At 47.6% G+C, this 27,932-nt stretch overlaps 2 protein-coding genes across 2 annotated transcripts in view; one reads left to right on the top strand and one right to left on the bottom strand.

Annotated features, from left to right (window-relative positions):
• The window catches only part of Sla (Src like adaptor), a 52,930-nt gene extending 46,822 nt beyond the window's left edge, over nt 1-6,108 (bottom strand). The window contains exon 1 of the mRNA XM_021658722.2: nt 5,831-6,108. The gene's annotated coding sequence lies outside the window, so the exon portion shown is untranslated. The remainder of the gene's footprint in view (nt 1-5,830) is intronic.
• Tg (thyroglobulin) overlaps nt 1-25,966 on the top strand; it is a 186,370-nt gene extending 160,404 nt beyond the window's left edge. The window contains exons 43-49 of the mRNA XM_060389330.1: nt 1,264-1,428; nt 2,415-2,582; nt 11,719-11,900; nt 14,679-14,786; nt 22,369-22,503; nt 24,781-24,968; nt 25,833-25,966. Of these exons, the coding sequence (XP_060245313.1) occupies nt 1,264-1,428; nt 2,415-2,582; nt 11,719-11,900; nt 14,679-14,786; nt 22,369-22,503; nt 24,781-24,968; nt 25,833-25,951 (1,065 nt within the window). The 3' untranslated portion in view covers nt 25,952-25,966. The remainder of the gene's footprint in view (nt 1-1,263; nt 1,429-2,414; nt 2,583-11,718; nt 11,901-14,678; nt 14,787-22,368; nt 22,504-24,780; nt 24,969-25,832) is intronic.
• Nucleotides 25,967-27,932: the final 1,966 nt, after the last annotated feature.

The raw sequence follows: 27,932 nt of genomic DNA, 5'->3' as shown, positions 1-27,932 counted from the left end.
AGTGGCATTCTGTTATAAGAACAAAGCAAGTGGTTCTTTAAAAAGCTGGCCACTTGGTGTAAAACTCACACTCAAGATAGTCCACCTTCTGCAGTTCATTGCCAAGATCACTGCATGCCAGACATGTTGGGCTACAAGTTTGACCTACACTGCTGTTGATTCTCATGAGGAGCCTGGTGGATTCTGTCTTGTTTGTAGATACTGATGTTTAGTGGAGTCTGTTTTACACATCTTGCAGGAGGCACCAGCAGGCTGAGTTTAGTATGAAAAACACAGTAAAAAAGAGAACCCCCTTATGCTGCTTCACACTATCTAGTGTCTGCAGCCCAGGCTCTGTACTTATCTCTCTGCAGCTCAGAGATGCCGGGAAGGGCTCTGCTCATCAGTCTATATATAGCTACTGGGTTAACAGTAATTCTTCTGCCCACCCTGTGCATGTTCCTGTCCTTCAGATGAGCTTCCGACTGCTGGCCTAACCTCAGGCTCTAGTCACAGGTTTGCCTCCAAGGACCTAAGAACTAGAGCTCAATATGGGATAGGTATAGCACCCTCTTGTCAGGAGCCTCCCAGGTATGTGTGAGAGTCTGCCTCACAGTGACTCAGTGCTTGGCCATTGAGCTCTCATGACTGGTGTGCTTCTTATTAACAATGGGCTTCTCAGGGAAGCTGGCCACAGTGTTAGGGAAATAATCCCAAGGGTACGGTACTCATACTCATGCTAAGAAAACTGCAGAGGTTTATTGACAAGATCACTGCGCTCTAGGCTCTCCCTGTCTGGTTACGTGTCTATCCATGCACTGACTTCTCAGTACCTCAAATACCTGGAATGATGGTGTTTTTTCCAGGGGATCTCTGTTTTCACATTCAGCTATATCTTAGAGAGAGGAAACCTTGCTGCTTAAGGAACTCCCTGGGGCTGGAGTGAGCTGCAGTTGGATGTCGCAGGGTTTTACCAGAAGCCTTTTTAGTCCCTGTTCATCACCTTTTGCCTCCATATACTTCTTTAGCTACTCAAAGAGACTGAAGAGGAACTCATGGCACCCTCACTTCACAAATAAGGAAACCAAGTTTGCCTTGACTTGCTCAAGTTCACACCACATGCTTCTTTGCATTGGTCAACCCTGACATCCACACATGTTGGCTATCAAAGGATCCTGGTGTCTGCATGTGGAGGAGGGTACAGAACTCTGCTGAGCCCTGAGGGTCCTAAGCAGTAGCCAAAGCTGTACAGGTTTCCAGTTCACCCCCTGCTCTTTTCTCCAGGGAGGCTCTGCACTGTCCCCTGCTGCAGTCATCAGCCCAGACAGGGCCCAACAGCAAGCTGTGGCCTTGGCAAAGGAGGTCAGATGTCCCACCTCATCTGTCCAGGAAATGGTGTCATGCCTCCGCCAGAAGCCTGCCAACATCCTCAATGATGCTCAGACCAAGGTCAGTTTTGGTGTGCAGGTGGGGAGGAATAACCTCTTGTCTTTACAAATGGAAGACCAGGGCCTAAAATGGAGATATGATGATCCTCTCCACCACGATACACATCCATTGCATGAGTAACTAAAGATAAATTTGTCTCCTGAGTCCCTGTCCTTGCAGGAGCCACAGCTGTGAAGGAACATACAGAGCTGCCGATAAGAGACAGATTTCTGTCATTTAGATGTCTAATGTACAAAGTGGAAACTATAACAGGGACCTAGAGTTGAAAGATGAAATGAAATAGAACTTGAGAAGGGTCACTCCGCATGCTAGGACCATAGAGGCACAAGGTCACGTCATACCCCTTTGCTCTCAGCCTGAGTCTCTGGCTGTCCCTGACATTGGTGAAGAAGATATGATCAGGCATGATCCTCATACTGAGTCTAGACCCTGAGACCTAGACAAAGTCTAGTCCTCAACCTCATCTATGTAGGCTATGCTGGTTAGGGACACCTGTTAGCACTGACGTTAAGGCCTCCTCCTTCTTTCTGTTTCTCCTGGGAACCTCTTGTTACTCAGCAGAGGGGCCTTGGGAGGGTCTCCTGGGTGCCAAGCATTGCTGAAGGGGGATTTGCTCCCCAGCCATGGGCACTGGCACAGGATGTCCTGCTTGTCCTGTTAGACAGGACATTAGAGCCTAGTTGGATTTGGAGCGTGAGTGTTCATGGTTAAGGCCCCACTAAGCAAAGCAATGTAATTGTTATACAAAAGACAGACACCATGAGACACTGTGAGGCAGAATTATGAGGCTATGGAGGTAAGAAGGGCAGGTTTCTATCTTGCAGAATGCCCTTCACAGAGGCCTTTCTGGTCTCTCTCTGTTCAGAACCATTGGCTCTTTCTTTGCTACAGTCCTCAGCTTCAGCACAGCCAACAACTGTGATTGTACATTTTTTTAAAGGAAACTAAAATGCATGCAAGTAATGGCCTTCTGCCTCACCCTGCAGCTCCTGGCTGTGAGTGGCCCTTTCCACTACTGGGGCCCAGTAGTGGATGGCCAGTACCTACGTGAAGTTCCAGCCAGCGGGTTGAAGAGGCCTCTGCCGGTGAAAGTGGATCTACTCATAGGAGGTTCTCAGGATGATGGGCTTATCAACAGGGCGAAGGCTGTGAAGGTAGGTGAAGGGAGGCAGGGTACAGCCTCTGCAGCCTCCTACTGGCATACTAGGTTGAGAACTACTAATGGTCTTACTTTTCTGGCTGACAGAGGCCTGTGTGCCAAGACTACAGGAACCTGGACATAGTCATGGCAGAAGCTGGGTTCAGAACTAAGACATTTACAAGAGGTGACTAAAACAGATATGCTCACAAATTGCAGCTATGAATCAGTCACCATAAAGAGCTTAGACTAGAAGCTGAGCAGGGAGTTCCCAGCGTGAGGAATACCTCAACACAAGCAGAAGCACAGCTCTCTTCCACAGCTTGTGTATAAGGACATTTATCACAGTGTTAATGGTTGCAGGAAAAAAAATTGGGAAGAAATCCAGATGTCCCTTGACAGGGAAATGGTTGGCTAAATTAAGATACATCCCAAGTGCTAAATATTATTCAGCTGTTAAAAACATGAGCCTGATCTCGCTGCTGGCTTGAGGGATACCTGTGATTGGCTGTTAAGTAGGAAACAAAGATGCAGAGAAACATGGAGTTGAGGTAGCATTCATATTTAAGAAGCAAGTATATGCATGTGTGTATGTATTTGTGTGCTTCTACATGAAAGGATAATGGTGTGGACAGACTCGCCGAGCAGCTAACGTTGACCACCTCTGATGCTGTAAAACAGAATGGCTTGGTCTCTGCTGCTGCACTCTCCACAAATGTGTTGAGTTACATGGAATATAACCTTTTCATTGCAATATCACAGACAATGCTGTCTTTTGAGAGAGGACATATGATCTTTAGGTAGGAGACTCCGTCCTCAAAAGTTGACCCTGGAAACATGTGCTGAACACTCATGCCAGTTCTCAGTCATGAAAGAGAGTAAGTTACATTGAGAGTTTCGGCTTAGGGTTCATCTCAGACAGGGAGCATGGAGAGGTGAGGGCTACCCTGGCAGGTGCTGCCTACAGCACCTCCAGCAGTTGGGGTTCCCCCACTAGTGACAGAAGTAGCCTCCTGCTGGTAGACGTGGGCTACGATGGGTCAAAGCACAGCCCAGGCCATAGTTCCCAATTGTGCTAGCCAATCATAAGAAGGCTGCTTGGCTGTGCGACTTCCCCGGGACTCCCCCTCCCTAGCACTGTCCCAGTGGTGTTTAGGGAACTTTCTGTCATTACTTGTAGGCTAGAGGACCAAGAATCCTTCCCCCATGCTGTATTGCAGTTCTCCTTCAGTTGCCCAAAGCAGGTGGGCATCATGTCCCTGAAGATAAGAGATAGGGCAGGGTTCATTGCCCATAGTGGCACCGCCAGCTGGGTGACAAATGAGCAAGAACAGACCCCCTCCCTTAGCCTTCTGACAGAAAAACAGGGGAAAGTCCCCAATGTCTTCTGACTGTAGTCCAGAGCATTTATGTCCCCCAGAACCTGAGGCTTAGTTTTCCTATCTGTAAATTGGGAGATTATTCAGAGACCCTGCTGAATATGCCCAGAGGACTCATGCATACTTAACTGTCAAGAAAATAGATGGACCTGAATAAATGATAGTTATTTTTACACTTAACTCATTAATAAAATAGTTAATGGCCCTGGTCCCAAGAAGAAATCCAAAGGACTTACTAAAGTTCCCTTTGTTCCTTCACAAAGGAGCACGGTGGCATATGGAAGGAGGCTCACTGCTAAACCAGCCCTGCTGGGAAGGTGTGCCCTGGAGGTGGCCAGAGCAGGGAAGCCAGCACACGTTGGTCATGCTTCTCCAGCCCCACCCCACAGGGAGCGAGGCCTTGGCACACTGCTCACCCGTTTCTGTCTCATTGACCACCCATGTCTGTCTCACTGGTTACCCAGACACGCTGAGCTCATGTGTAGTCTTAGGATCTTGTGTCTGATGAGCACACCTGGCAGTGTAGATGGCAGGAGCAGTGTTTGATGGTAAGCCAGAGCCCAGCTCTCTCTATACCAGTCCCTGATGAGAGGGAAGTACACCTCCAGCCTGGCTGTCCAGTCAGACTCCACCCCCCCACACACACACACACCCTTAAGCCCAGACTGCTGCCAGCGCTAACAGACTGCTGAACATCTTCACTTAGATGCCTATAGCTCCTCATCCTCAGTGCACGGTGAACTGCTGAGGCCACCTCTGTCCACATTCAAATTCTATACCTAGCACAGTCCTCCCTGTGCACCCCTATTGTCAGGCTTAGCAATGGTGGCCTCCAGAGTCTCCTCGTTTTCACTCAGTCCACAAGCCTTCCATCAGCCAGTTCGCTCAGGGCCAGCCACACCCCTCTCCAGCAGTCAGAGCTATATCCTGACAGTGACCCTTATTTTGGGTAACTTCTAAACCCAGGAAATCACCATGCCTAGCTGAGCGTACAGCACGAGTATGTAATACCAGCACCTACTTGTTGGTGAAAGCCGACCGGTCACTTACAGCGTGCCAGGTATAGGGCTAGTTTTGGTGGAAATCACTATCAATTAAATTCCTGCCCTCTAAGAGGTAATGGCCGGACATAGATAATCAGAAAGGCAAGCATCTGGGGCTGGATATATGTATGCTGTGTGGGCAGGTGGGCATCATCTCCCTGAAGATAAGAGATAGGGCAGGGTTCATTGCCCATAGTGGCACCGCCAGCTGGGTGACAAATGAGCAAGAACAGACCCCCTCCCTTAGCCTTCTGACAGAAAAACAGGGGAAAGTCCCCAATGTCTTCTGACTGTAGTCCAGAGCATTTATGTCCCCCAGAACCTGAGGCTTAGTTTTCCTATCTGTAAATTGGGAGATTATTCAGAGACCCTGCTGAATATGCCCAGAGGACTCATGCATACTTAACTGTCAAGAAAATAGATGGACCTGAATAAATGATAGTTATTTTTACACTTAACTCATTAATAAAATAGTTAATGGCCCTGGTCCCAAGAAGAAATCCAAAGGACTTACACAAACTGGATCCTCTGACCTCCAGCCAGTTTTCCAAATCACAGCAAATGTGCATATAGACAGAAAGCAGGCACACATATTTTCTCCTTCCAGCAGCTACAGAAATTGCAGCTGGAAACCAGCCCACAAGCACAAGTCCAGGGGAGGAAGAGGTGCCTCCTATCCCTTATTCAGCCTCAGGACCAGCCAACCCCTCAGCCCAGACCACCAAATACCCTCAGACCAAAGGTGGATGGGTAGGGCTTCATCAAACCCTAAAGGCTTTCACCCCTGCCACCGAGGCCATCATGGTCCACCCAAGGAGTCCTGATGACACCCAGAGACATACCTGCAGAGCATGGTGGGTACATAGACGCCTGGGAAGATGGAAAGCTTCCGCTTGTTCAGAGTGATCTTATTTCTGAAGTCGAAGCATTCTATTGAAATTCTCCACTGGTCTCTGAGATGGGGAATTATCCCCCTCCCTCCTTCTCCTCCTGACTGCTGAAGTTGACAGTCTGTCTGCATTAACCAAGACTACATTTGCATTATCAAAAGCAGATTTGTTCCAAGATTCACGGTTCTGCTTCCCCTCCAAGCATCTCCGAGGAAGGCAAGAAAAACCCAAAGCTTAGTGTAGCCTGTGTGCCCTGAGCTTGCCTGGGAGTTGGCCTCATTCAGGAGCAGGTGCAGTGTGGGCCTGTGAAGGGGGTGGGGGCGTGCTGTCTGAGAGTTGGAAAGCTGCACCTGGCAGCTAAGTTGCTGGCATGAGCCCCAGTGCAGCAGTATCAGATCCTTGGTGGCAGCTCATAGTAAGAAGCGGAAGCAGGAATACAGAGAGAGAGAGAGAGAGAGAGAGAGAGAGAGAGAGAGAGAGAGAGAGGTGGGGTGGTGTGTGTGTGTCTGAGAGAGGGAGAGATCTTTGAAAAAGGAGCCACTACCACAAATCTCCTCATGCTAGGTCTGGACCTAGGCAGACATGGGAAATGAACTGGAAAATAGGTCATGATTCCTGGTTTTGACCATGTGGTTTAGACAAGTTGCTTAGACAGTCAGAGCTGTGGGTATTATAGCGTCCAAATAGTATAGTGAGCTCCTTCTGCCTTCTGCAGACAGGATCTAAGAATGGAGACAGCTCTCATCAAGAAGGGATGCTGTGGAGATCCAGCTCCAGAATGCCCTATCTAACATTCTGTGACACTCCTATCCCCACTGAGACACAGACCCTCAGAGCATCACACCCTGTGTCTCCTCATCTAGTACCTTGGAGGCTCTCCCTAGAGCCAAGACAGGTGGACTCACTATCCCTCAAACATTAAGAAAATATTTTATGACTGTTCTTATTAAGATGAGTGCCAATCCAGATGTCATCACACCATCATCATCATATTTTCTCTTGTAATTTTTTTTGAGACAGGGTTTCTCTCACTATAGATGGTTGTGAGCCACCATGTGGTTGCTGGGAATTGAACTCAGGACCTTTGGAAGAACAGCCAGTGTTTTTAACCTCTGAGCCATCTCTTCAGCCCGAGACATGGTTTCTGTTTGTAGCCTAAGCTGCCCTGGACTTGCTTTGTACACCAAGCTAGCCTCGAACTCAACAGCAATCCATCTGCCTCTGCTTCCTTGAGTGCTGGGATTATAGGTGCGTGCCCACCATGCCTGCCTTCTCTTGTAATTTAAAACAAAGTGATAGTAGAATATTTTGTGGGTCTCTAAACATGTGACAGATACTTGACACTAATTCTACCACATCTGATAAAAGGTTGGCCATTTTCTCTTAGCTCTGTAGTAAGATAAGTGGTGACCAGTGATTCATGTGTGACTTGTGCAAGCACCCCCGGGATTTTATTAAACACCCTGTTACTGAGGTCTTCTAGTCTTTGGAAGAACGTTCTGAGCACCCAGATAGAGCCCCTGGCAGGCAGAGCTCACAGAAATAAGAGACAACGATGCATAAGCAAACACACTAAGGGTTTCAGGTCTTGAGGAGAGCCCTGGGGAAAGCAGAGCCAGAGGGCTGCAGAGGAAGCAGGAGAAAGGGAGACATACTTTAGGAGCAGACAGGGACAAACTAGTAGAGGGGGGCCTTTACATTGAGACCTGCATGGGAGAGGAGACAGCTATAAGACAGAAAAATCTGAGAGTAGGAAGATGTAGAAGCCAGAGTGGGAAAGGCCTATCTGCCAGACCCAGGAAGGTTACATCCTGGAAACCTGAATCGTAGCAGAGGGGGCAGAGGAAGAAGAAAGAGGGAGAGAGTGATGAGAGATTCCCGTGTATCTTTAAGTATTAAATGATTGTGTTGACATACCCCTTACAAAATAAAAACACAAGCACTCTAGCAGCCAATCAAGACCTTGGTGAGAGTCAAGTAATGGGGAAGGTAGAGAGCAGGCTATGATGCTGTGGACATGCAAGGAGCTCCTTGTCCTTTCAGGAGGACCTCGAGCGGTCATCCGATTTTGGTGCAGCTTGTTTGGCAGATAGGACTGTCAACTATGAGTTCCAGAAGAAGCTCATGCTACCAGGGAAGTTTCATGCTACAACAGCCCAGAAAAGGGGGCTTCCCTAAAGGAGGTGGAGGGTAAATGGAAAATGCTGCTGGAAGTGAAACTGATTGAATTAAGCCCACAGTCGTAGTCCCTGACCTGCATGGACACTGGGGCTCTGGATAAAGGGCAGTCAGCTCCATGAAGGGCAGGGTGGTTGAGCAGAGGCTGTGCCTCTCGGCTCCCTGAAGCCAGCCTGTCCAGGATACAAGGACCCTGCTAGAGCACTTTGCTCATTTGTGAGACTCTCCAAGCCAACGATACTCTGTTTTAGGGCAACTCGCATCAGGCTTATCTTGAATCTCCCATTTCTGGCTGGCAGTAGGTCCGTCTTCAATTTTTTTTCTTTCAATGCAGTTTATTCAGGAACCTTGAACAATCATCTGACCCTGGGGAAAGCCAGCTCTTCCCCACCAAACAGTATGGCATCTGCCTTGCATTGGAGTAGGAACTGGATAGGTGAGGAGGCGTGATGAACTGGTGTGTGGGGCATGATGTGGGAGGGGGTAGGAGACAGGAGGAAGCAGAGGGAACTGTCAAAGAATAGATCTGGTTTACCTCACTAGAATGAAATAAGGATAGGAAGATGGTGCCCACAGGTAAGCAAGAATGTACACAGAGGGAAGAGAAGAATGGGGCATTCATTGGGTGTTCGTGGCTGGCAGCTGCCAGGAGGTGGGGACGTCTGGATAGAACGCCTGTGTCTTGGGCAGGAAGTAGATTTAGACCTTCCTAATTTGGCCCTTATCCTCTGCAGCACAGGTATTCTGAGTGTCTCAGCAAGAGTCCTCACATTTCCATCAACAAGGGAAAGCCTCTTCCTTCACTGTGCACAGTACTCCCTAGCATGGCTAGTGGGACACAGGGGTCCTGGTACCTGGACCTCTCTGGGGCTCCCTCCTGTTAGGAAGTGAAGGTAAACTATGCCTTGCAAGTGTACGAGAATCCACTGTGGGTGAACATCCCCCAGGATCTCAGAACAGAGCCCTCCTTCCACCACCATTTCTGTGTCAGAGCAGGGGCATTGCAGAACACAGACACAGGAAATGGCCATGGGGTTTTCCCTGTCCTTGTTCCTCACTGCCTTTGCTGAGGGCTGGGAGCCAAGCGAACAGACCAAGGAATCTGACATCTGCGACAGGTCAGCCATCAGCACTCTCACAGCCCTTCAAAGATTCATAGTACTAACACAAAGAAGTAAAGATAGGAATAAAAGCAAGAGAGAAGCCTGTTCCATGAAGTCAGAGACACGGGGGTTTTTGTATCCTGTGATAAGTGGTTTAGGGCCTTTAGGTTTCCTCCTTTAGTTTTGTCATTGAAGCTAGAGAAACTGACAGTTACTGCAAGTGTGTCTCTTTTATTAAGTGCTCTAAGCCAGAGCTTGACCAGGGTGCTTCAGACTGTCATTCTAAATTCTCAAGACAACACCGTAGCCTACACTCAAGTTAACTCCAGTTTGCGCACGAGGAACCTGAGGAGTGGTGAGGTTACAGGACCAGCCAAAGTCACACCTCTGGGGCATGTAGAGGGTTAGGAACCAAGCTTGGGCTCGTGGGTCCAGGAAGGCCCTTGTGCTAGAGCCTCTTAGCTGTTCATAATCTATATCACACACAGGCACAACTGCCCGGGTGCCTTAATCCTCCCAGGAGGGCTCAGAAGAGGCGCAGCCATTCTCTAACCCGGCAGTTGATACTTATACCTTCGTGTTGATTCCCAACTCAGTGTCTCATTACCACCCTCGGCCATGCACCAATGGGCCACCTCCCTTCCATGTTATGTGGTCCTGAGTTTTCATTGTAACTCTGGGCATGGTTAAGTTAGAGCTGGGAAAGGACTGAGTGCTCCCATGCATGATAAGTCCTGGGCTAAATACCAGCCCATGCTGGCCCTCTGTATGATGCCCTCAGAAGGCAAAGACTCTCCTGGCCTGGACTTGGAGCAGAAAGTGAGGTGATGCCACACCCAGCACCTGGGCTCCTGGCACACTTTGGTAAAGCACTTGGGGAATGCTAAACACTAAGCTGTAAGTGACAGGAGGTTTGTGACAGCTTTAGTAACCACTTTGTTACGAGTTATTCCAGGCAATCAGAACAGATAAGAACCATCCAATTAAGTTTCCCCCAGACCTTTGGAAACTTGTCTGTCAGCATGATAGACAGCAGATGGGTAGGTAAGGACCAATCTAATTAGCCCAGAATAGATGAATGGTAACTCCCAAATACCAATGGTAAGAGCAAAGTGGGTGTGTGCTACTCGTGTGTTTTATTTGGGGTTCTGTGAGAGAATATGGGTATGTGGATGATGCTGGGGTGTGCTTGGGAGTTTTCACATAAACCTCTTTTTATTGTGACCTTGGTCTCTGGTCATGGCCAGTGGTATTTGGAAGCTGTTCATGCCATGGGTGCTCATATACTCACATGTCTAGCAGAGACTGATGCATTTAAGATTTCTTTCTAAAATGAACGTCAAGACTAAAGAAAGAAGGTCCTTTTGCATGCTGGCCTTTCGGGTCTTCTTCACTGTCTCATGAGGCTGGTGTTATAAAACTGGGACATGTCTTTGCTAAATCATCCCACAGATGGGTATGCCAGCCACTGCCGCCCCCCACCCCTATCAACAGGGCTGGCCAGCTGTCCCACAGAGGGAACATTTGTGATATATCACCAATATATGGAAGCTCATGCCCTGATCCTGGATCCCTACACTTAGAGGAGGTTATAGGGCAGTGTAAACACACCAGGGTCTACCAACAAGCGGGGCCACAGTATACAGGAGCTCCTGGAAATATGTAAACATGTGCATCCTAAGCATACCAAGGATCAGGCATCTTAGCCATACTCCCAGAACTGCATCAAGAAAAGACCTTCATCTTCTGCCCTTCTTCTCCAGAAAGGAGGAAACTGAGGCCAGAATGTAGGAGCCGAGTTGCTCCCCCTCCCACAGCGTGGTCAGCAGCGAGACAAGGGCAGAGCAGGGAGGCTGAGAGAGAAAAGCTGTGGCCGTTGCCCCTGAGCACATATGCAGTCTCTCAGCCCAACAGTGCAGTTTCTCCCTAAAGCAAGCCTGGCCACAGCCTCATCCCTGTATCCTCACCCATTCTAAGCCCACTCTGTGAGGCTCTGGATATCCATTACACATCTCTGTCTCCACCTGCTGGAACATAGCCCAACAGTCAGGGAGCTTGATCTTATGGTCCTAGCTTTCCAGGTCAGGGAGAGTTGGCCCAGGGAAGAGTTTGCTCTTATGGCAACACTGTCTATTCATATTTGAATGACCATGGCAGTACATGGGATGGCACAAGACAGCTAAACCTAGCCTGATAAAATGAGAAAGAGAGGTGTGCGGCCCAGTGTCAGACAGCCATCTGGACTAAGAAGGACCACACTTAAATTGGATTCCCTTCATGTCCTTCTCCTAACCCTACTAGAAGGCACTCTTGTTTGCAGATGGGCAAAGAGAAGGCACAGAAAGGTAGAGCCACTTGCTTAAGGTCACACAGTACACACAGTGAAAACCAGGTGGTACTGGAATGGGTACAAGTGCTAAATGCTGTGTTTTGCTGCTGCTCAGAGAGAATCTTCTAGAATAATGTTTGAAGGGCACAGTGTGTACCTCTCAGGGTATAACTGGGAAATTTCATGGTTTTTTTTTTTTTTCATTCCGTCCCTCCTCCCTCTTTTCAAAGCAATTCGAAGAGAGCCAAGGCCGAACCAACAGCAAAACAGCTTTCTACCAGGCACTGCAGAATTCACTAGGTGGTGAGGACTCGGATGCCCGCATCCTCGCTGCTGCCGTATGGTACTATTCCCTGGAGCACTCCACGGATGACTACGCCTCCTTCTCTCGGGCGCTGGAGAATGCCACCCGGTGAGCCAGCCCCACCGAGCAAGTGAGGGCCACTCAATAAGCCAGTTCATGCAGGATGCCACTTCTCTGCCTGCTTCTGATGAGGGTTCAGAGGCTGCTCTAATCCTGAAGGATCCATGGAGTCCCTGGGACTCAAGGCGTCCTCAGCACCCCTCTCTCAATTGACCGTGCAGTAGGGACCTCCTGATGGGCCCTCAGACATGACAAATCGAAGAGCTACAGGCATGTTTAGAGCTCTGCAGTCAACTCCACACATGGTCAGAGTCCACTTAGGATGTGGGAATGGAGACCTACTAAGTTTTGTCTCTCTTCCCCAAGCAGGATGAACCCAGGGCTCCCAAAACCCATGAACCCTTCCCTTGGGGTGCTGTTGCCCACTGTTGATACTGCACGCCCTTATCTCCGCTAATTCTTCAGGCTTCTTTCTTGAGAAGCATGCCTTGTGCCCACCTCAAGAAAGTTAAAGACTCATGCCCCCAGAGTTCCCAAGTTCTGCTCTCCCTAGCTTTACACTGTCTCCTCTCCCTGTGTATCATTATTTCATTGAAGCCAAACACAACTCTCTATTTAATGTATGTTCAAGTGTCTATGCAAGTGCATGTGTGAGTTAATGTGTATATACATGCATGTAACACATGTGGAGGCCAGAGGATAGCCTTGGGTGTCATTCTCAGAATATCATCCACCCTTTTGAGATAGGGTCTATCAGTGGCCCAGAGTTCACCAATTAGACCAAACAAGCTGACCAGTGATCCCTAGGGATCCTCCACTCTCCATCTCCCCAGAGATAGACCTCCATGCCTGGCATTTTTACATAGATCTGGGGATCAAACTCGAGTATTCATGGTAACTGAGCCACCTCTGAAGGCACTAAACATTATTTTTTGAGCGAGTAGATGAGGGAAAAGTAAGAATCAAGGGACACACAGGGTGTAGCTCTCTTCCTTCAGATGCTCTGCACATGTGGCTTCCAACTCTGGAATTACCTTGGAGGCTGCACAGCAGGCTTGTTGTGTTCTGCATTCCCCCATAGGACTCCCTCCAGAAGAAATCTGGGCCCAGTGGTATCAGCATCCCAGGAGGAGCTGCTTTCCTATGCTCTATGCTTTCCTCCAGGAGAAGCATGCTTTCCTTTGCTCTGTGCTATGAGGACATGGCCAGTGTCAAGGCTCCATCTCAGATGTTCTGTCCTTGCCTGTCAGGAAGAGTGGGCTGGCGGTCCTGTGCTGCGTCTCCACCTGAGAGGCTGTGGCTCTACTTGGATAGTCTGCAGCAATAAAATGGTGCCACATCTGCTTGGACTCTGAAGCCTAGAAAGCCTTTAAAAGGCTCTTGGTGAAGAGCTTAATTCTAAATGAAGAAACCCACCACTGACTTTTGAGACACAGACCTAGACAAAACCATGAGAACCCACAAATATTTAGTCCCTCACTCTGAGTGGTCACAGGCTACCCCAGATTTCAGTAGCAGATGAGCTTGGGCAAACTCAGGTTCTGGCTTCAAGATCATTATCTTGTCTTAAACACAACTTCCAGGGTAAGAGCTGAGATCTAGAAGAGCTCCACTGGGGATACAGGCTCCGGACCCCCATAGCTCAGGCACTCACTTCCTCCTGGACAATTCAGGCTACTAACTCCCTCAGCGTCTCTGCATCCAGTCTCCTGAAAGTGTCCTTCCCTAAAGCTACAAGCATTAGCCTTTTTCTTGGAGGTCCAGACCCATCCTGTGCTGTTCACAGGTGACCCAGCTGCCCATATCTACCCCACTCCCACCTTGGAGTCCCACCGATGACATTTCAGCTTCACAGTCATCAAATATTACCAGCTTCATCGGCCAGAAAAAGGGTGGTAGTCCACTGAGTAGACAGGATTTCAGGGTGTCCTTAGCATCAGCCATTGCAAAGTCTTTGCAAAACAGGGTTCCAGGACAAACATCTCAGCTGGAAGACCAAAGGGAACAAAGGACTGGTGGACATCCCACGTTGCCAACAATGTAGTTGGGATTCAAAACCTCAAGGCCAAGGCCAGTATGATCCATCTGATCCCTGGACCTAACTAGTTCTTGAGAAACAGGGCCTGCCTTTCCATACATACAGAAGCTACTGCTATATGAGAAGCTTCTTGAGTTGTTCACATCAGCTTCAATGAGTAGTCAACATGAACATCCACATCCTCCCCAGGTTCCCCCACTACCTCCCTCTTACCATTTGGACTGAAGGAGGCCTTGCTTGGAGATTTTGTGAGCAGAAGCCTGGAGAAACTTTCTAATCCCAGTTACAACAACCAAAACTATCTCCAGGCATTTCTGAAAGTTGCCTGAGGTTTGGGGTTTGGCAAATTCAACCCCAGCTCAGAGCCCCATAACTCAGGGTATCTTATGGATGCAGTATATTTAAAGACTCAGCCTTATGCTCAGAAGTAAACTCATTGACGATGCACACCAATGCATCAGCTGTGTTTTCCTAGCATGTTTGGCTGCCAAATCTTTGACGTTTTGATGTTGATGTTCTGAAAAGACATTTAGACCTACCAGGTGCCTCTTGACCTGTGAGATACATTACCATGGACACATTTCAGACTGTGTCCTGCCATAAACCAGAGCTGATCATATTATCAGTGTGGCCACTGGAGAGCTGGGAGAGCACCCTGCAAGGGTGGGCAGAGGATCTTTAGGATAAAGATCCCGGTGGGTAGGGACTGCCTGTGGGAAGCCTGTGCCTGGCATAGCCTTCCCCCCAAATCTGTGTAACTGAACTCCCTTCTCTGTTCTTTCCCCCAGGGACTATTTTATCATCTGTCCCATGGTCAACATGGCCAGCCTCTGGGCAAGGAGAACCCGTGGAAACGTCTTCATGTATCATGTCCCTGAAAGCTATGGCCATGGCAGGTAAGGTGATCATGTAGGCAGAGAAGGCTGTCTGGCAAGGATCTATGTCAGCACTGTGATCCACAAAGAGGAAAAATAAGCCAGGACAAGGACAAGGCACAAGCTGCTTCTCTGTGATTTAGGACAGTGCTTGACCATGTTATGCCTTGGTTTCATCATCTACAAATGAGGCAGTGGTATTGGGTACTTTATTCCATGCTGTTGCTTCCTGGGAGAATAAAGTACAAGGTGTATGACGATCTGTCCACCATGGAGAACTTGGAGCTCTGACTTCACTTATTCATTGGTCTCCTGGACATGGAGAAAGCTTTTTCATTTGCTAGTATATTATGTGTTTATAACTCTAAGAACTGAGCACTTAAGAACTGAGTTTCCATAGTAGGAAGCGTTTGTTGTTCGTTTCTTATTTGATTTCATATTTTCTTACTCTGTAACTCAGGCTGGCCTCGAACTCACTATATAGCCCAGGCTTGTCTTGGACACTCATCAGTACTTTTGCTTCGGCCTCTCAAGCACAAGGATAGCAGGCACAAGCTGCCAAGTCCAACTGAAAGGTTTCGGTTTAGTCCAATTTCTCTATTATCCTTACTTCCAGAAGAGGTCCAATCACCTGCTAATAAAAGCACTGGGAGAGAGAGATGAGAAACACAAGTAAAAAAAAAAAATAACAAAACAAAACAACTGATGGAAAGGGAAGACTGTAGTAAGGATGCTAGGAAGGGAGGAGAGATAAGAACATGAATGAAAGGGTTTGGAGGGAGGGCTGTGTGATCCAGGTTTTATATCTGCCCTTTCTAAGTGTGGAAATCTCATTTGAGCAGGAAACATAACGTCTGCATTAAGTAGCATCTGAATAGCAAACTTCATACAGCAGCCCTTGGGTATAAGACCTTGAAAGGAGAGGCATCCTGGTGTCAGCCTTAGAGTCTTTGGAGCACGTGGTTCCACAACTTGTGGGCTTTCACCCAGTGAAACTGAAGCAGTGGTGTGTCCAAACAGGCGGCTTGATTTTCATGGCACTCCATGGAGACACGTGGAGTGCTGGTGAAGGGGACAGGTAGAGGCACTTGTCCCTGTTTCATAGACAGAGGGCAGGCATCTTGATCCAATCGGGCTGCAATTATAAAGTACAAACAGCACAGATTTGTTGCTTACAGTTGTGAAGGCTGAACTCCAGACTCAGACTAAAGACTCCAGCATCCCAGGTGTCTATTGAGGGCTGGCACCCCGCCTCACAGAAGGTCCCTCTGCACAGGAAGGTGAATGAGCTTCCTGGGGCCTTGTTTGTTCTATTCATAATAACCTTGTGAATTAGCCCCTCAAAAGCTCAGCTCTTAAGACCAACGCACTGGGGAATAGTCTTAAGCTTCTGAGTCTTGGGGGACCACTACACATACCCCACACACATCTGGGGTTCAAGGGATTCAGTGTGTTCTCCCCTACTCCCAAGATGAGTAGCTGGGTCCGTGTAGAGCAATGGCTGTCTTTTCCTCTACTGTCTTGAGACCTGCTTTCACCTCGACCACGTGGTCTGTCTGCTTAGAGCTATTTGTAGTTTCCACCACACCCACCTCTGGAGCCAAACACTGGCCTGGGGTTGAGGTAAGGAGAGTAAGTAGTCCACTGTAGCTCTAATGGGGGAACATGAGAGGAATATTGAAGGCACTCAGGAGTGTGGGAGCAATAGATGGAGCCTGTGGCCCAGTGGTCTGTAGCTACTGTGGCCTGGAAGCCAATCCCAGAACGTGTTTCTGGAATCAGCCCTTGCTGTGCCTTGAAGTGCCAGGCCCTGGATTAATGCCACTCATGGCTCTCTGACCAGTATTTGCCTTCTTCCCAGGAAGTAGAGAGGTCATGGAAAGGTGGGGGGCCCCCGCAGCAAGGAGAATTAAGAAGCTCGTATCAAAGAAAAAACACCAACACCCATACAGTTCCAGCAGAGTCAGGAGGGCGTAAACCCTGGGTTAGTTTCAGAGGCTTCCCTGGGGAGGGCCCACAGGCTGTGTGGCCTTGGAAGGAGCAGAATTGTACTGTCTCGTGTTTGGGAGGTCTGAGGGCTTCTGTGCAGATGTCAGCAGGGATGAACTCCTCCATGGGTTTTGGAAAGGGTGTGCCAGTTATCTCTAGCCTCTGGCTGCCTCAGGTATTGCTTACCAGAAGGAAGTAAGCTTCTTCCTGTTTCCCATCACTCCTCGACCATTTTGTGTGTTTGTCCCTGTGCCCAAATCCCCCTTTCTTGCAGCGATACCAGTCCTGCTTGGTCAGGGTCTATCCTAACAACCTCACTTTAAGTCATCTGAGGAAAGACTGTCTCCAAGCATGGCCCATTCTGAAATACGGAGGTGAGAACTCCAATGTCTCTTTTGAAGGGGACACTCCAAGAGCACTGACCTCCTATAGATCACGGAGCCCTGCACTGGAGGCCTCTGGTGTCAAGGACCTGAAGTGGATAGTCCTTCAGGGAAAGACTCAGGTGCAGCCAATGGCACCCTCAGCCTCCCAGGTTGGCCAGGGCTTTTCTCTGCTGATTGGCTTATCTGTCCCTCCAAGGACTTGCAGACGTGTCCCTTGTGATAATCTAAGAAGCGATCCCTGGAAGGGCCACATGCTGTGCCAGATTCTGAAGGGTCCTAATGGTTCCCAATACCTCAGCCTGAGGCCCTGTGTTCAAGGAAGGACTTGATAAGGACTCACAAGACTAATGAAAGAATGAAGTCAGAAGCCAAGCCACCCCTCTTGACATGGGTGAGCCAAGCCTTCATTTCCAGTATTTAGGCTCCCTGGGGCTGGTTCTGTGGTTTGGGGTAAGCAGGTGGTGAGCCTGGAGGACAGCCTTCCCTGAGATCTATGAAAATTGGGTCGCAGACTCCCGTGAGATGAAGAGTAGGCATGCTTTCTCAAATCAGCCCTGTCTGTTCACCCACAGCCTGAGCTCTGCAATCCTCAAGGCTGCCCTATCATTTCCAGAGGAAAGACACTGAGACATTTGAGGTACGGTGGCTATGTGCCATAGAAGCTTTAGTGCTGGTGACAGGCAAGAACTCCAGCATCTGCTGCTAGTTAGAAACACTCCCTTGACTATCATCAGCTAGTGACCTGAGGCAAGTCATATGGTCTCCTTGGTGACTCGGTTTCTCCATCTGAACAGTGTGCACAGGGGCAGGGCCATTCAGTAATGGATTTGTGTAGACCTGGGCCTGAATAAATTTAGACCATAAGACTTCTACTGCTCTTGGCTCTCAGAACACATTCCTTACAACCTCCATACTCCCCTGTCACCACAGTCGTAATGTGGAGCCATCAGCAGAGCAGACCCTGAAGATACTGAGCAGATCAACGAAAGATCCATATTTCTGACAAGGTTTTGTTGTTATTGTTGTTGCTGCTCCAAAATAGCCCTCTCTTCCCCACAACTTCCTTCTTCCTCTATACCCCTCCCCCATCTTCTCCGCTTCCTCTCTTTTTTTCTTCCCTCTTCTGTCTGCCCTGGAGCTGTCTCTTCTCTCATTTTATTTTTGGCTCTGATCTACACATTTTGTGCGTGTGTGTGTGTGTGAGTGAGTGTGTTTGTGTGTTACATTCTCCACCGTCTGTCCCATGCCTCTGTTTGGTTAGCGTACACTAGCTTTGCTGGTAAGTGCCAGAAAACAGATGCCATTCCACCCCCTTCCTTATACAGCACTGCTCAGATGTCACAAAGCGACAGTGCGGCACTCTTTGCCCGCTGCATCATGGATAAGCTGTCAGTACTACTGAGGGCGGGAGAGTTGTGATGCCAGGGCGGGGGGTGGAGAAAGAGGGGAGAGCAGACAATCCAAAACCTGCAGAGTGAGAGAAATGGCTCAGATCCAGAGTCAAAGTTTGAAAGATATGTTCTCTTAGGCCTTCATTTTACCAGTACAGAAGCAAAAGCCCAGGGAGGTAACCGGGTATGTTTCATTCTCACAACCAGCAGCCTGAACTCTCACTTGTCTCTGAAGTCTCCTCTGTTCTCTTTCAATTATACCCGCTTCAGCCAAGAGTAGATTGCATAAGTCTATACTGAGCTACGCCCTGTTCAGCCTTGGACAACTCACTTAGCCTCGCTGGGTCTCCGGGCAAATACCTGAGAAAAGGATACCTGTCCCACAGAGCTTCTGAGAAAGGCAATGGAAATGGGGCCTAAGAAAAATCAGTTCTGAGGCTTGCCTATGTTGTGAGAAGGGGCATGCCCATATACATACACACATACATACATGCATATATACATACGTACATACACATACATACATACAAACACACACATACATACATGCATGCATGCATACATACATACACACATATATACATATACACACACATATATACACACACATACATACATACGTCTGGCAGACTTTGAATGCCAAGGCTGTAGATGTGAGGGAAACTCGCCATGGCTTTCACTCTGTCTCTTCCCTTTTATTGGCTGTTTTTACCTGAGCAACTTCCCTCGATGTTCCTGCCTTTGAAATGGGTGTTGTTTCTTCCACTTTATCTTTGGAGTATGAGAACTAAAGATAATACATGTTCAATATTTAGAACTCTGTTAATCTTTAATGTTTGGTAATTAGCATTGGGTTATTTTAAGGAACAAACCAAACCATGCTACAAAAAAGTCAGTAAAAATGACTAAGAAAGCAGCCACATTCCTCCTTAGACACTGCCCAGCTGTGGGAAACGGTACTGTAAATCTCAGCCTTGAAATGTTTGGAACACCACTGGTCAGCATTCTAGACAGCTCTATGCATTCCAGGGCCCTGCCCAATCCGGATCCAAAATGCTGTCTCTTCAGCTGGCTATCTTGGTGACTTTGCAGGAGCTGACAAACCAAAGAAAACATAGAGCTGGATTCTTGAACTGGCTCCATGGGCCCCGCCACATCCTGTGTGATCTTTATGATTATCTCCCAGGCTGAATGAAAGCCAGTCGCTCCTGACACTGCCCACCCCACCCCCACTGTTCTCCTGTCCCATTCCACAATCCTCTTCGACACTGACTTCACAGATACTTGCCTAATACCAGACTAACTACAGAGAGCATGCCCAGCAGCTGCACATGAGTTCAGGTGACTGACTCAGCAGTGCCAGGAGGGAGGAGCCCTTAGGTGCCGGACTCAGCACAGAGGAAAGGACCTTCTAAAATGTCACATTTGAGCTTAGAACCTGAAGGAAAGTGCATAGTGCTAGTGCAATGGAGAACAGTGAGTTAATGCCCTCCCCTCCCCAAAATGGTTGTCAGGTGTCAGGGCCCTGAGGTAGGAAAGCATACCTAAGCATAAAAGCATAAAGAAGCATAAAGAAGAAGCCTGGGAACCTGGGTCTATGGGAGGTGAGGAGACTGGCTGGAGGGGTGAGGAAGATAGGTAGGTCTTATCACTTTCATAGGCGTTTACCTGACTGTGACAGAAATGTCATCGAATTCAGTGGCTCCTTTTGTTGTTTTGTTTTTTCAAAGACATATAATGTACAATGCACAATGATCTTTTCATTCACACCTGAAAACATGGCTCACAGAAATGCTGTATCTTTTGGTGATTATTTTTGGGACATAAAATAAAAGCCCCATTGGACTATACTCGGTGAGCTTGTGAGAAGTGATCAGTGCTGTGAGGTGTGGATTTTCACCTTTGAACCTGTGCACCTGTGTTCAGCTCCTTCCTGCTCCGTTTTGAAATTAGAGGCCTATGTGGGAAGATGCTGTCTTCAGATCCTCTTCTGAATTTCCTGCGAACAGTAAACATAATGTGTGTTCCACTATTTGATTTCTAGGCTGGGCCTCTTGAAAGTGGAGTATCTGCATGACAGACAATGAGTTTAGTTATCCCCCCCCCCCCCCCACACACACACACACACATACAGTAGCTCTTGGCAAACACTTAGCCTGAATGCCGAGAAAGTGTGTGGCCTGGAAAGTTCTGCCCTGTGCTGGTGACACTTTATGGAAGGAGTCAGATGTTCAGTTTAATCCATCCAGTCAGCTAGAATGTGTGACTGTTCCATGGAGCAGTGTACCAACAGCTCTGCTGGGCTCTGGGGAAGGCCAGCAAAGCTACTGCACTATGGGTAGTTTCTGAGCTGGAGATGGTCACCTCCAGATCACCATGACTGTAAGAACTTCTCCTGGTAAATGGAAGAGGCTGAGTGTGTGGAGTAAATGGGAAGCTCACCTTTAACAGGCTTCACAAGAACACATGTGGTCTATGAGGCCCATGGTGACCTCCTGATGCGTTCAGCAGAAGGAGCATCATGTTCTCAGGTCAGATGTGCTCAAAGAGAGGCTCAAAGCTCCAGCATGAGCTGTGTGCTTGCCAAGACTGCCATGTCTCAAAAGGAAGTGAAGAAGCCATGGAAGCAAGACTCCCCTCCACCCCGATTTCCTTCACAGGAAGGGCTGTTGGGCTGGGATGTATATGAGTATGAAGTCATCATGCTTCCTCTCACAGAAGGAACATCAAGATCTCTGTGGTCACAGACTCAACCCCAACCCTGTGGTTTGCGTACAGTGAGCCTTTCCCTGTCAGAAGGATGATGACTTCCAGCACACAAACTGTCAGAAATGTCGTCACTATCCTTCCTTCTTGGCTAGAGGAGAGCCCAGCTAGGTCACCTTCCTGCTGGGGCCATTTTTTAGAGCTCTTTGGGAACAGCAGCAATATGGATACTACTCCCTGCTGAGCTGCGTAGGTTGTGGCTCCTGGAAGTAGAACTCATGTCCAAAGTTAGCAGTGTGTAGTCTCTTCAGTATAACCACACTTTGACTCCCTGGGAAGGGCTTGTGTTGAGCAGGGCTGATTGGTAAGGCCAGAGATCTCAAGTGAACAAAGCCAGGTTCTGTCCTCACTGGACAGCAGCCGTGGTGGCTTTACCTCAGATCAGGCTTCTTTCCATGGCTCATGGCCATGGTCAAAGGTTCACTGGCTTGAATGCTACCCAAATTCCCTGTCTTTTCAGGCCTGGTCTGAAAAGCATATTGTCCATCAACAAGCATATTGTCTGTCACCCTTCGGATTTTTCTAGAATAGAATAATGGCCCCTTTTGATGTTCAACATGGCACACTTGTCAGCATGGATGTGAAACCTAGAGACACATTACCTACTAGAAATTCGCTTCAATCGTGATGTATATTTATTGAACACCTACCAAGTGTCAGGTGCCAGGGTGAACTACATGGACAAAAGTCAATCTCAAAGATCTGGGATGTTACGACTTACAGATAAAGGGCCAGTGCACAAGAGAATCAACACACACCACTTTTTATGATCTTGCTCACTGAAGAATATCCAATGACAATATAGGCATTGTAACTAGAATAGGGTCAAAGTATCATCCTGAAACATCTCCAGGTCATCATTTCTCATCAGTAGGTGAACCTCAGCCACCAATGTGCCATGGGTCTGCCCCAGACCATATTGGATGCATGCTAAGTGGGGTGTCACACTAGACAGGAATCCTACATGTAACATGAAGTGTAAGAAGTCTTTTGTTTCAGTTGGAGGACTGGTAAGTTTTGGCTCATGTTTGTCACCTCATACCTCTTGCTTCTCTTTCCCTATCTCCTCAGCCTAGACTTGCTGGCAGATGTTCAGTATGCTTTTGGACTGCCTTTTTACTCTGCCTACCAGGGCCAGTTCTCAACAGAGGAGCAGAGCCTGTCCCTGAAAGTCATGCAGTATTTCGCCAATTTCATTAGATCGGGGTATGTATCCCACTGCTCTCCTGACTCCTGTCACATGTTCCCTTTCATTCCCACAGCTGAATACAAGGGCTGTACTTTATCACTCACTCAATCTGGCCATAAGAACTACAATTCTCTGATACCTTTTCCCTGGTTTGGCCTCCCTGTTTCTAACCAATCTTTGTGTAGATAAAACATGAAGAAAGCTTCCAGTTTGAGTTCTTGCTCGGACATACTGAGAGCAATAGGCAGCTTCTATAGCTTCTGTACTGTTGACACCTGAGACCAGCTAAGTTGTGTATACTATAGGATACACTGTATATACTATGATGTTTGCTTTACATAGCTGTGGCAAAATATCTGACAAATACCTTACAGGAGGAAGGTTTACTTGAGGTCCCATTTCCAGTTAGTTTATCCTTGGTTGTTTTCTCTAATGGACAGTCCATCATGGCAGCAGAGGTATGTGAGGGGAGCTTCTCTACCTCATGGAAGACAGGAAAGAGAGAGAGAAGGGGTACAGTCAGGAGCAACAAGGCTCATGATATTCTCTAAATTCATTCCTCACTGACTTATTTCCTCCAGAAAGGCTTCGCTCTAAAGATCCAAAATGTCTCATGATAGGCTCACCAGCTGGGAACCAAGCATCCAGTACATGAACTTGTGGGGAACATTTTATATCCAAAACATAGCACCCAATCCTGTTCTAGTTATGAAAATTTAAAAAAAAATTGTCTCTGGCAGCCAGACATAACAGTATTACCTGTCACCCAAGCCCACAGGCTGAGGCAGGAGGATGGGGATTTTCAGGCTAGCCTAATATACATAGAAAGACCTTGTCTCAAAAAGATAAAATATTTTTTGAAAGTCTCCAAGCATTTCCCAGAATCTCTTGGAGGACAGACCAATGGGAGAAGAGCCTTTCTGTTCCCCATGGGTGTACTGATGTCAGCTGTGGTGTGCCATCCTGGCATTCTTGAGCTCCCACCTCCTCCCCAGAATCCTCTGGTCCAGTCCTGTGGTACACCACTTCCCAGATACTCTGTTCCTTCCCACTGCTGGTAATTTATCTACTTCCTATATCTCTTTGCCTTCCCCCAGAACTTGTATAGTTCCCCGGGGAAGAAAGAAACATCCTGGCACAGCTACAAGCTACTAACAACGTCAAACAGTAAAAGCAAGTGTACTTCAAAGAAGAGCAAATAGAGTTCTCTGATGTTTGCTGTGGAAGTCAAAGGGACAGGGATATTTCTTATTAGTGTTTTAGAAAATGTTTTTCTGAGGAAGCAGCATCTACACAGGACTTCAAACCATTAAGATAAGCTAAGGGAAACTGCTCTCAGGAGTGGGTGATCTGAGCCAAGGCAGGTGGTGAGGAAGCACTCTTGCTATGAGCATGGGGGCTTGTGGGATGGGGAATCAGCTTTAGTGAGCAAAATGAGCAGTAATGAAGGCATCTGGAATACAATGATAGCATGGATGCCTTTAGGAAGCTTCCAGAAGAGTGAGCTTATGACTGACATGAGTATCGATCTTTCTTAAAAGTAGAGAAACTACCATCTTTCTAACATGGAATCTTTCTACATTTCTACCTTGGCTGATATCTGCACCCAGATTCATGCAGCTTGAAGGAGGACACTCAGTTTTCCTATGATAGCTTCCCTGAGAGGGATACTTTGAGGAAAAGTTTAGAATGGCAGTTTTCTTCCTATGAGTGGAGAGTGAATCACGTGAAAAGAGATGTTAATGTGTTTTAGATTCTCAACTCTGCTCTGAGATTCTGAGGCCAAATGACTTTGCAGACAAAATAAACTTCCATGGAACCCTACAGCCTAGAGATAAATCTGCTGTCCTGATAACTCTGGGAGGCTTTGATTATTCTTTCATGTGTCCTTAGGGTATGGGTTGCAAGGTGCCTCTGACCCTACTTTCTAATCCAGAGCTTGAATGAGCAAAAGCCTTTTAGAAAGTGGGGATGGCATCTAGATCAAAGGACACCAAAGTAGAAGGGGTTAGACCGACCTCCTAAGCATTCAGAAAGACTAGGTCCAGAGTAGTGTCACTGAGCCATGAGTTGGATATGACCTGTCAGCAGTGATTTCAGAAAGCATTTGTGGCCCAGTGCTTTATAATGCCCAGATACATTCCCAGTTGAAAGCTGGCCAAATGAGTTCCCCCCCTAGAATTCAAAGTTGAATGATTTGCCCTTGAAGACCAGAACAAGTAGGATGTGATACCAAGTATTAAGAAAAAAGATGCATTTCCCTCAGAGACATTGCTTTCTTCTCATTTCCCTAGAAATCCCAACTACCCACATGAATTTTCAAGGAAGGCAGCCGAGTTTGCAGCACCCTGGCCTGACTTTGTCCCTGGAGCTGGAGGAGAGAGCTACAAGGAGTTCAGTGCCCAGCTTCCCAATCGGCAGGGCCTCAAACGAGCTGACTGCTCCTTCTGGTCCAAGTACATCCAGTCTCTGAAGGATGAAGGTAAGCAGTTCCCTGGAAGACAAGAATTTGTGAGTGGCATGGACTCATTGCCTACTGATTAGCTGTAAGTTGGCTTACACTGTACATGGAGGCCACCAGGTCACTGGGAACTGGAGGCACAGCACCTCTTCATGAGGTGCACACAGTCCCAAGATGGTTGCTGCCAAGAGCCTCCTGTTCTGATGGGGGAGATGAGGGGAATCAAGGGTATGGCTCAAGGAGAGGACACTGGACACTGGAGGGAGGGAAGGGAATGTGACCCTTGAGTGATAAATGGCTGCCAGCTTCTAGCCAGTAGCTATGGTGCAGGGAGAAAAGTATCTTTAAGTTCTCAGGAAAATCTCAGAGAAAGAGAAATGGTCAGGTACAAGATGGCATTCCCACCTCCTGCTGTTGGGTTTAAGGGGTAAAACTGGACGACAGTGCGACATTCGGACTGTACAAATAATATGATATCCTTAAGAAACTTCCAGGAGAGTAAGAAAACAAATGGCACAAAGCAGTGAATGTCCTTCCTCTTTCTTGTTACTGGGATGGATGTCTGTTACCTGAGAGACTGAGGGTATTCCAGAACAGGGATGATTTGGGGGAAGGCCAGGAGTGACAATTTGGCAGGCAGACAGGGAGAGGCAGAACATCAGAGAAAAGACCTTTGTCTAAACTGTTCTAGACTCTCAACTTGCTTTTAGCTTCATGACCAAGTGAGTCCCTTGACATCTTCAAGTATCGCTATGCTCTTAGTATGTCCCTGAAGCCTGGAAACAAATCTGATATCTCTGGGGCAATGCTAGGGAATGAATGTAAGGCTGGTGTCTTTTAACAAATGATTGATTCTGGATCAACTTACCTTACTTTCTATTTCAGATGGAGCCAAGAATGTACAGTTAACCAAGAGTGAGGAGGAAGGCTTGGCAGTGGGGCTGGGGCTGGAAGAAGACTTCTCAGCCTCCCTGGAGCCTGGCCCCAAGAGCTACAGCAAATGATCAGCCCTGAACCCTCCCACCCACCCTGCCAGTTCCATCCCAAACTGTCTGTCTGGTGATTCTAAAACAAACATTTGCTTTCAATAAAGTGTCCGCATACAAGGAAGCATTGGTGATTCTGAGCTGTGATTTCAAAGCATTTCTTGGTGACACTACACAAGTGTCAATGTAAATGTTCTTGATATTTGGCTCCCAGGTTACTGGGTTGTCAACAGTATTTATATAGCATCTACTCTGTCCCTCAAAGAGAGAAAGTCGGGCAAACAATATTGCCACAGAACGGGGGAGGCTCTGTCAAAGGCATGGGTTCTAGAGAGACAGTCTCATCTAAGAGAAGGCAAATTCCACAATGTAAACAGAACAATTACATCTGGGAAAGCAGTACAGCAAGAGGCAAGGAGGTCTGAACCTGTGCGTGATGGAAGAGATGGATGGAGCAGGAGGTAGACCTGAAGAGACTTTAATTGCATGTGAGTGTGTGCCAGGAAACAGGATCAGCAAGCTTCAGGAGAAGAACCTTGTTTCTCCTTAACCTCCCTAAATGAGCACAGCTGTGAATCTCTCTCTCTCTCTCTCTCTCTCTCTCTCTCTCTCTCTCTCTCTCTCTGTGTGTGTGTGTGTGTGTGTGTATGTGTGTCTGTCTGTCTGTCTGTCTCTCTCTCTCTCTCTCTCTCTCTCACACACACACACACACACACATGCACACACACAGGCTAAGTTGGAACAGGTGGAATTTGTTAGCACTCTCTGTCATTTACATGGCACATCATGAAATATGTTCACGCCCATCATCTCACTTGAGTACAGATCAAATTCAGTGATGCTTTGCAGGCTGGATGGGGCTCAGCAAGGCTAGCAGGGTGTTTGGATTCATAAAAGAGTATGGGAGGGAGGTAGAGTAGAACTAGCCCCATGCTTTAGTGTGTTTAGATGGCTTAGGGCAAGTCTTTGATGCAATGGCCCCCAGCCTTGGCTTTCTGTTAGACTTACCTGAGGACTTTTGAAAACCCCAGTACCCTGGTTATAGCAGGACCACATCAGGGAGGAATTAGGTAGTCTGGGGAGGCAGGACCCAGATATTTGGGGGCATCAGTGTACCCAGCAATGTCTACCCCTCTCGCTCTTACCAGTGTTTGGTTTCTTTGTATAATGAGTCACTAGAATGCCTGTCATTTCAGATGTCAAAGAGCAAAAACAAGAACTGAGCCTTAACAACTGTGTGTATTCCTATTTTCTGTGCCACTGCCTACTGTTTGCCTGGCTTTTACCTGTTTGTCCGGAGTGACAGGACTCTTGTTTTCCCAGCAAGGCCCAAGGAGTAGCATGATGGCTACTCCTTATAATACATGATAGGAAAGTTCCACCATCAGATGGATCAATTACATTTATGGGGTTAGCAACATTTACCAAGGTATGAAATAGAAGCACTCCAATTCCCTCACTACTTCCTGTTTGTCCATTTGCAGTAGAAACTGTAATGTCCCCTCCAAAGCCATGCCAGTGTACTCCCTGGAGCTCAAGGCAGCATGTAGAGTTATAGTTGGTAACCAGCTGTCCTTAAGTAGCCCAGTATTACCTATGCAGATTTATTACCATGTTAAGAGTCATTCAAAGTAGGCTGAGAAGGCAGAAAAGAGGATCTAACAGAGCATGACATGGAAATAACTTGTCTCAGCATTGCTGGTTTTTAAGATGGAGAGAGTGGGATGTGGACAAGGAAATATGTGAAGCTTCTAGAGACTGGAAAAAGCAAGGGGATGATTCTCCCCCTAGATCCTCCAGAATGGAATACATCCTGATGGAATGTTTTCAGCCAACTGGAGACTCAAGTTGGGTTTCTGACCTATAGAACTATAAAGCAGTGGACCTGAAAGATGGTAGTAATTGTTACAGCAGCCATTTAAAACTACTGCATCAGTATGCCTTTTCGATATATATCATCCAAACCACAGGCATAGCTAGCTCATCGTTTTAATAATAA

This window comes from Meriones unguiculatus, chromosome 8 (assembly GCF_030254825.1).
Source record: "Meriones unguiculatus strain TT.TT164.6M chromosome 8, Bangor_MerUng_6.1, whole genome shotgun sequence".
In the NCBI taxonomy this organism is placed as follows: domain Eukaryota; kingdom Metazoa; phylum Chordata; class Mammalia; order Rodentia; family Muridae; genus Meriones; species Meriones unguiculatus.
This window is presented reverse-complemented; position numbering and strand designations above follow the sequence as displayed.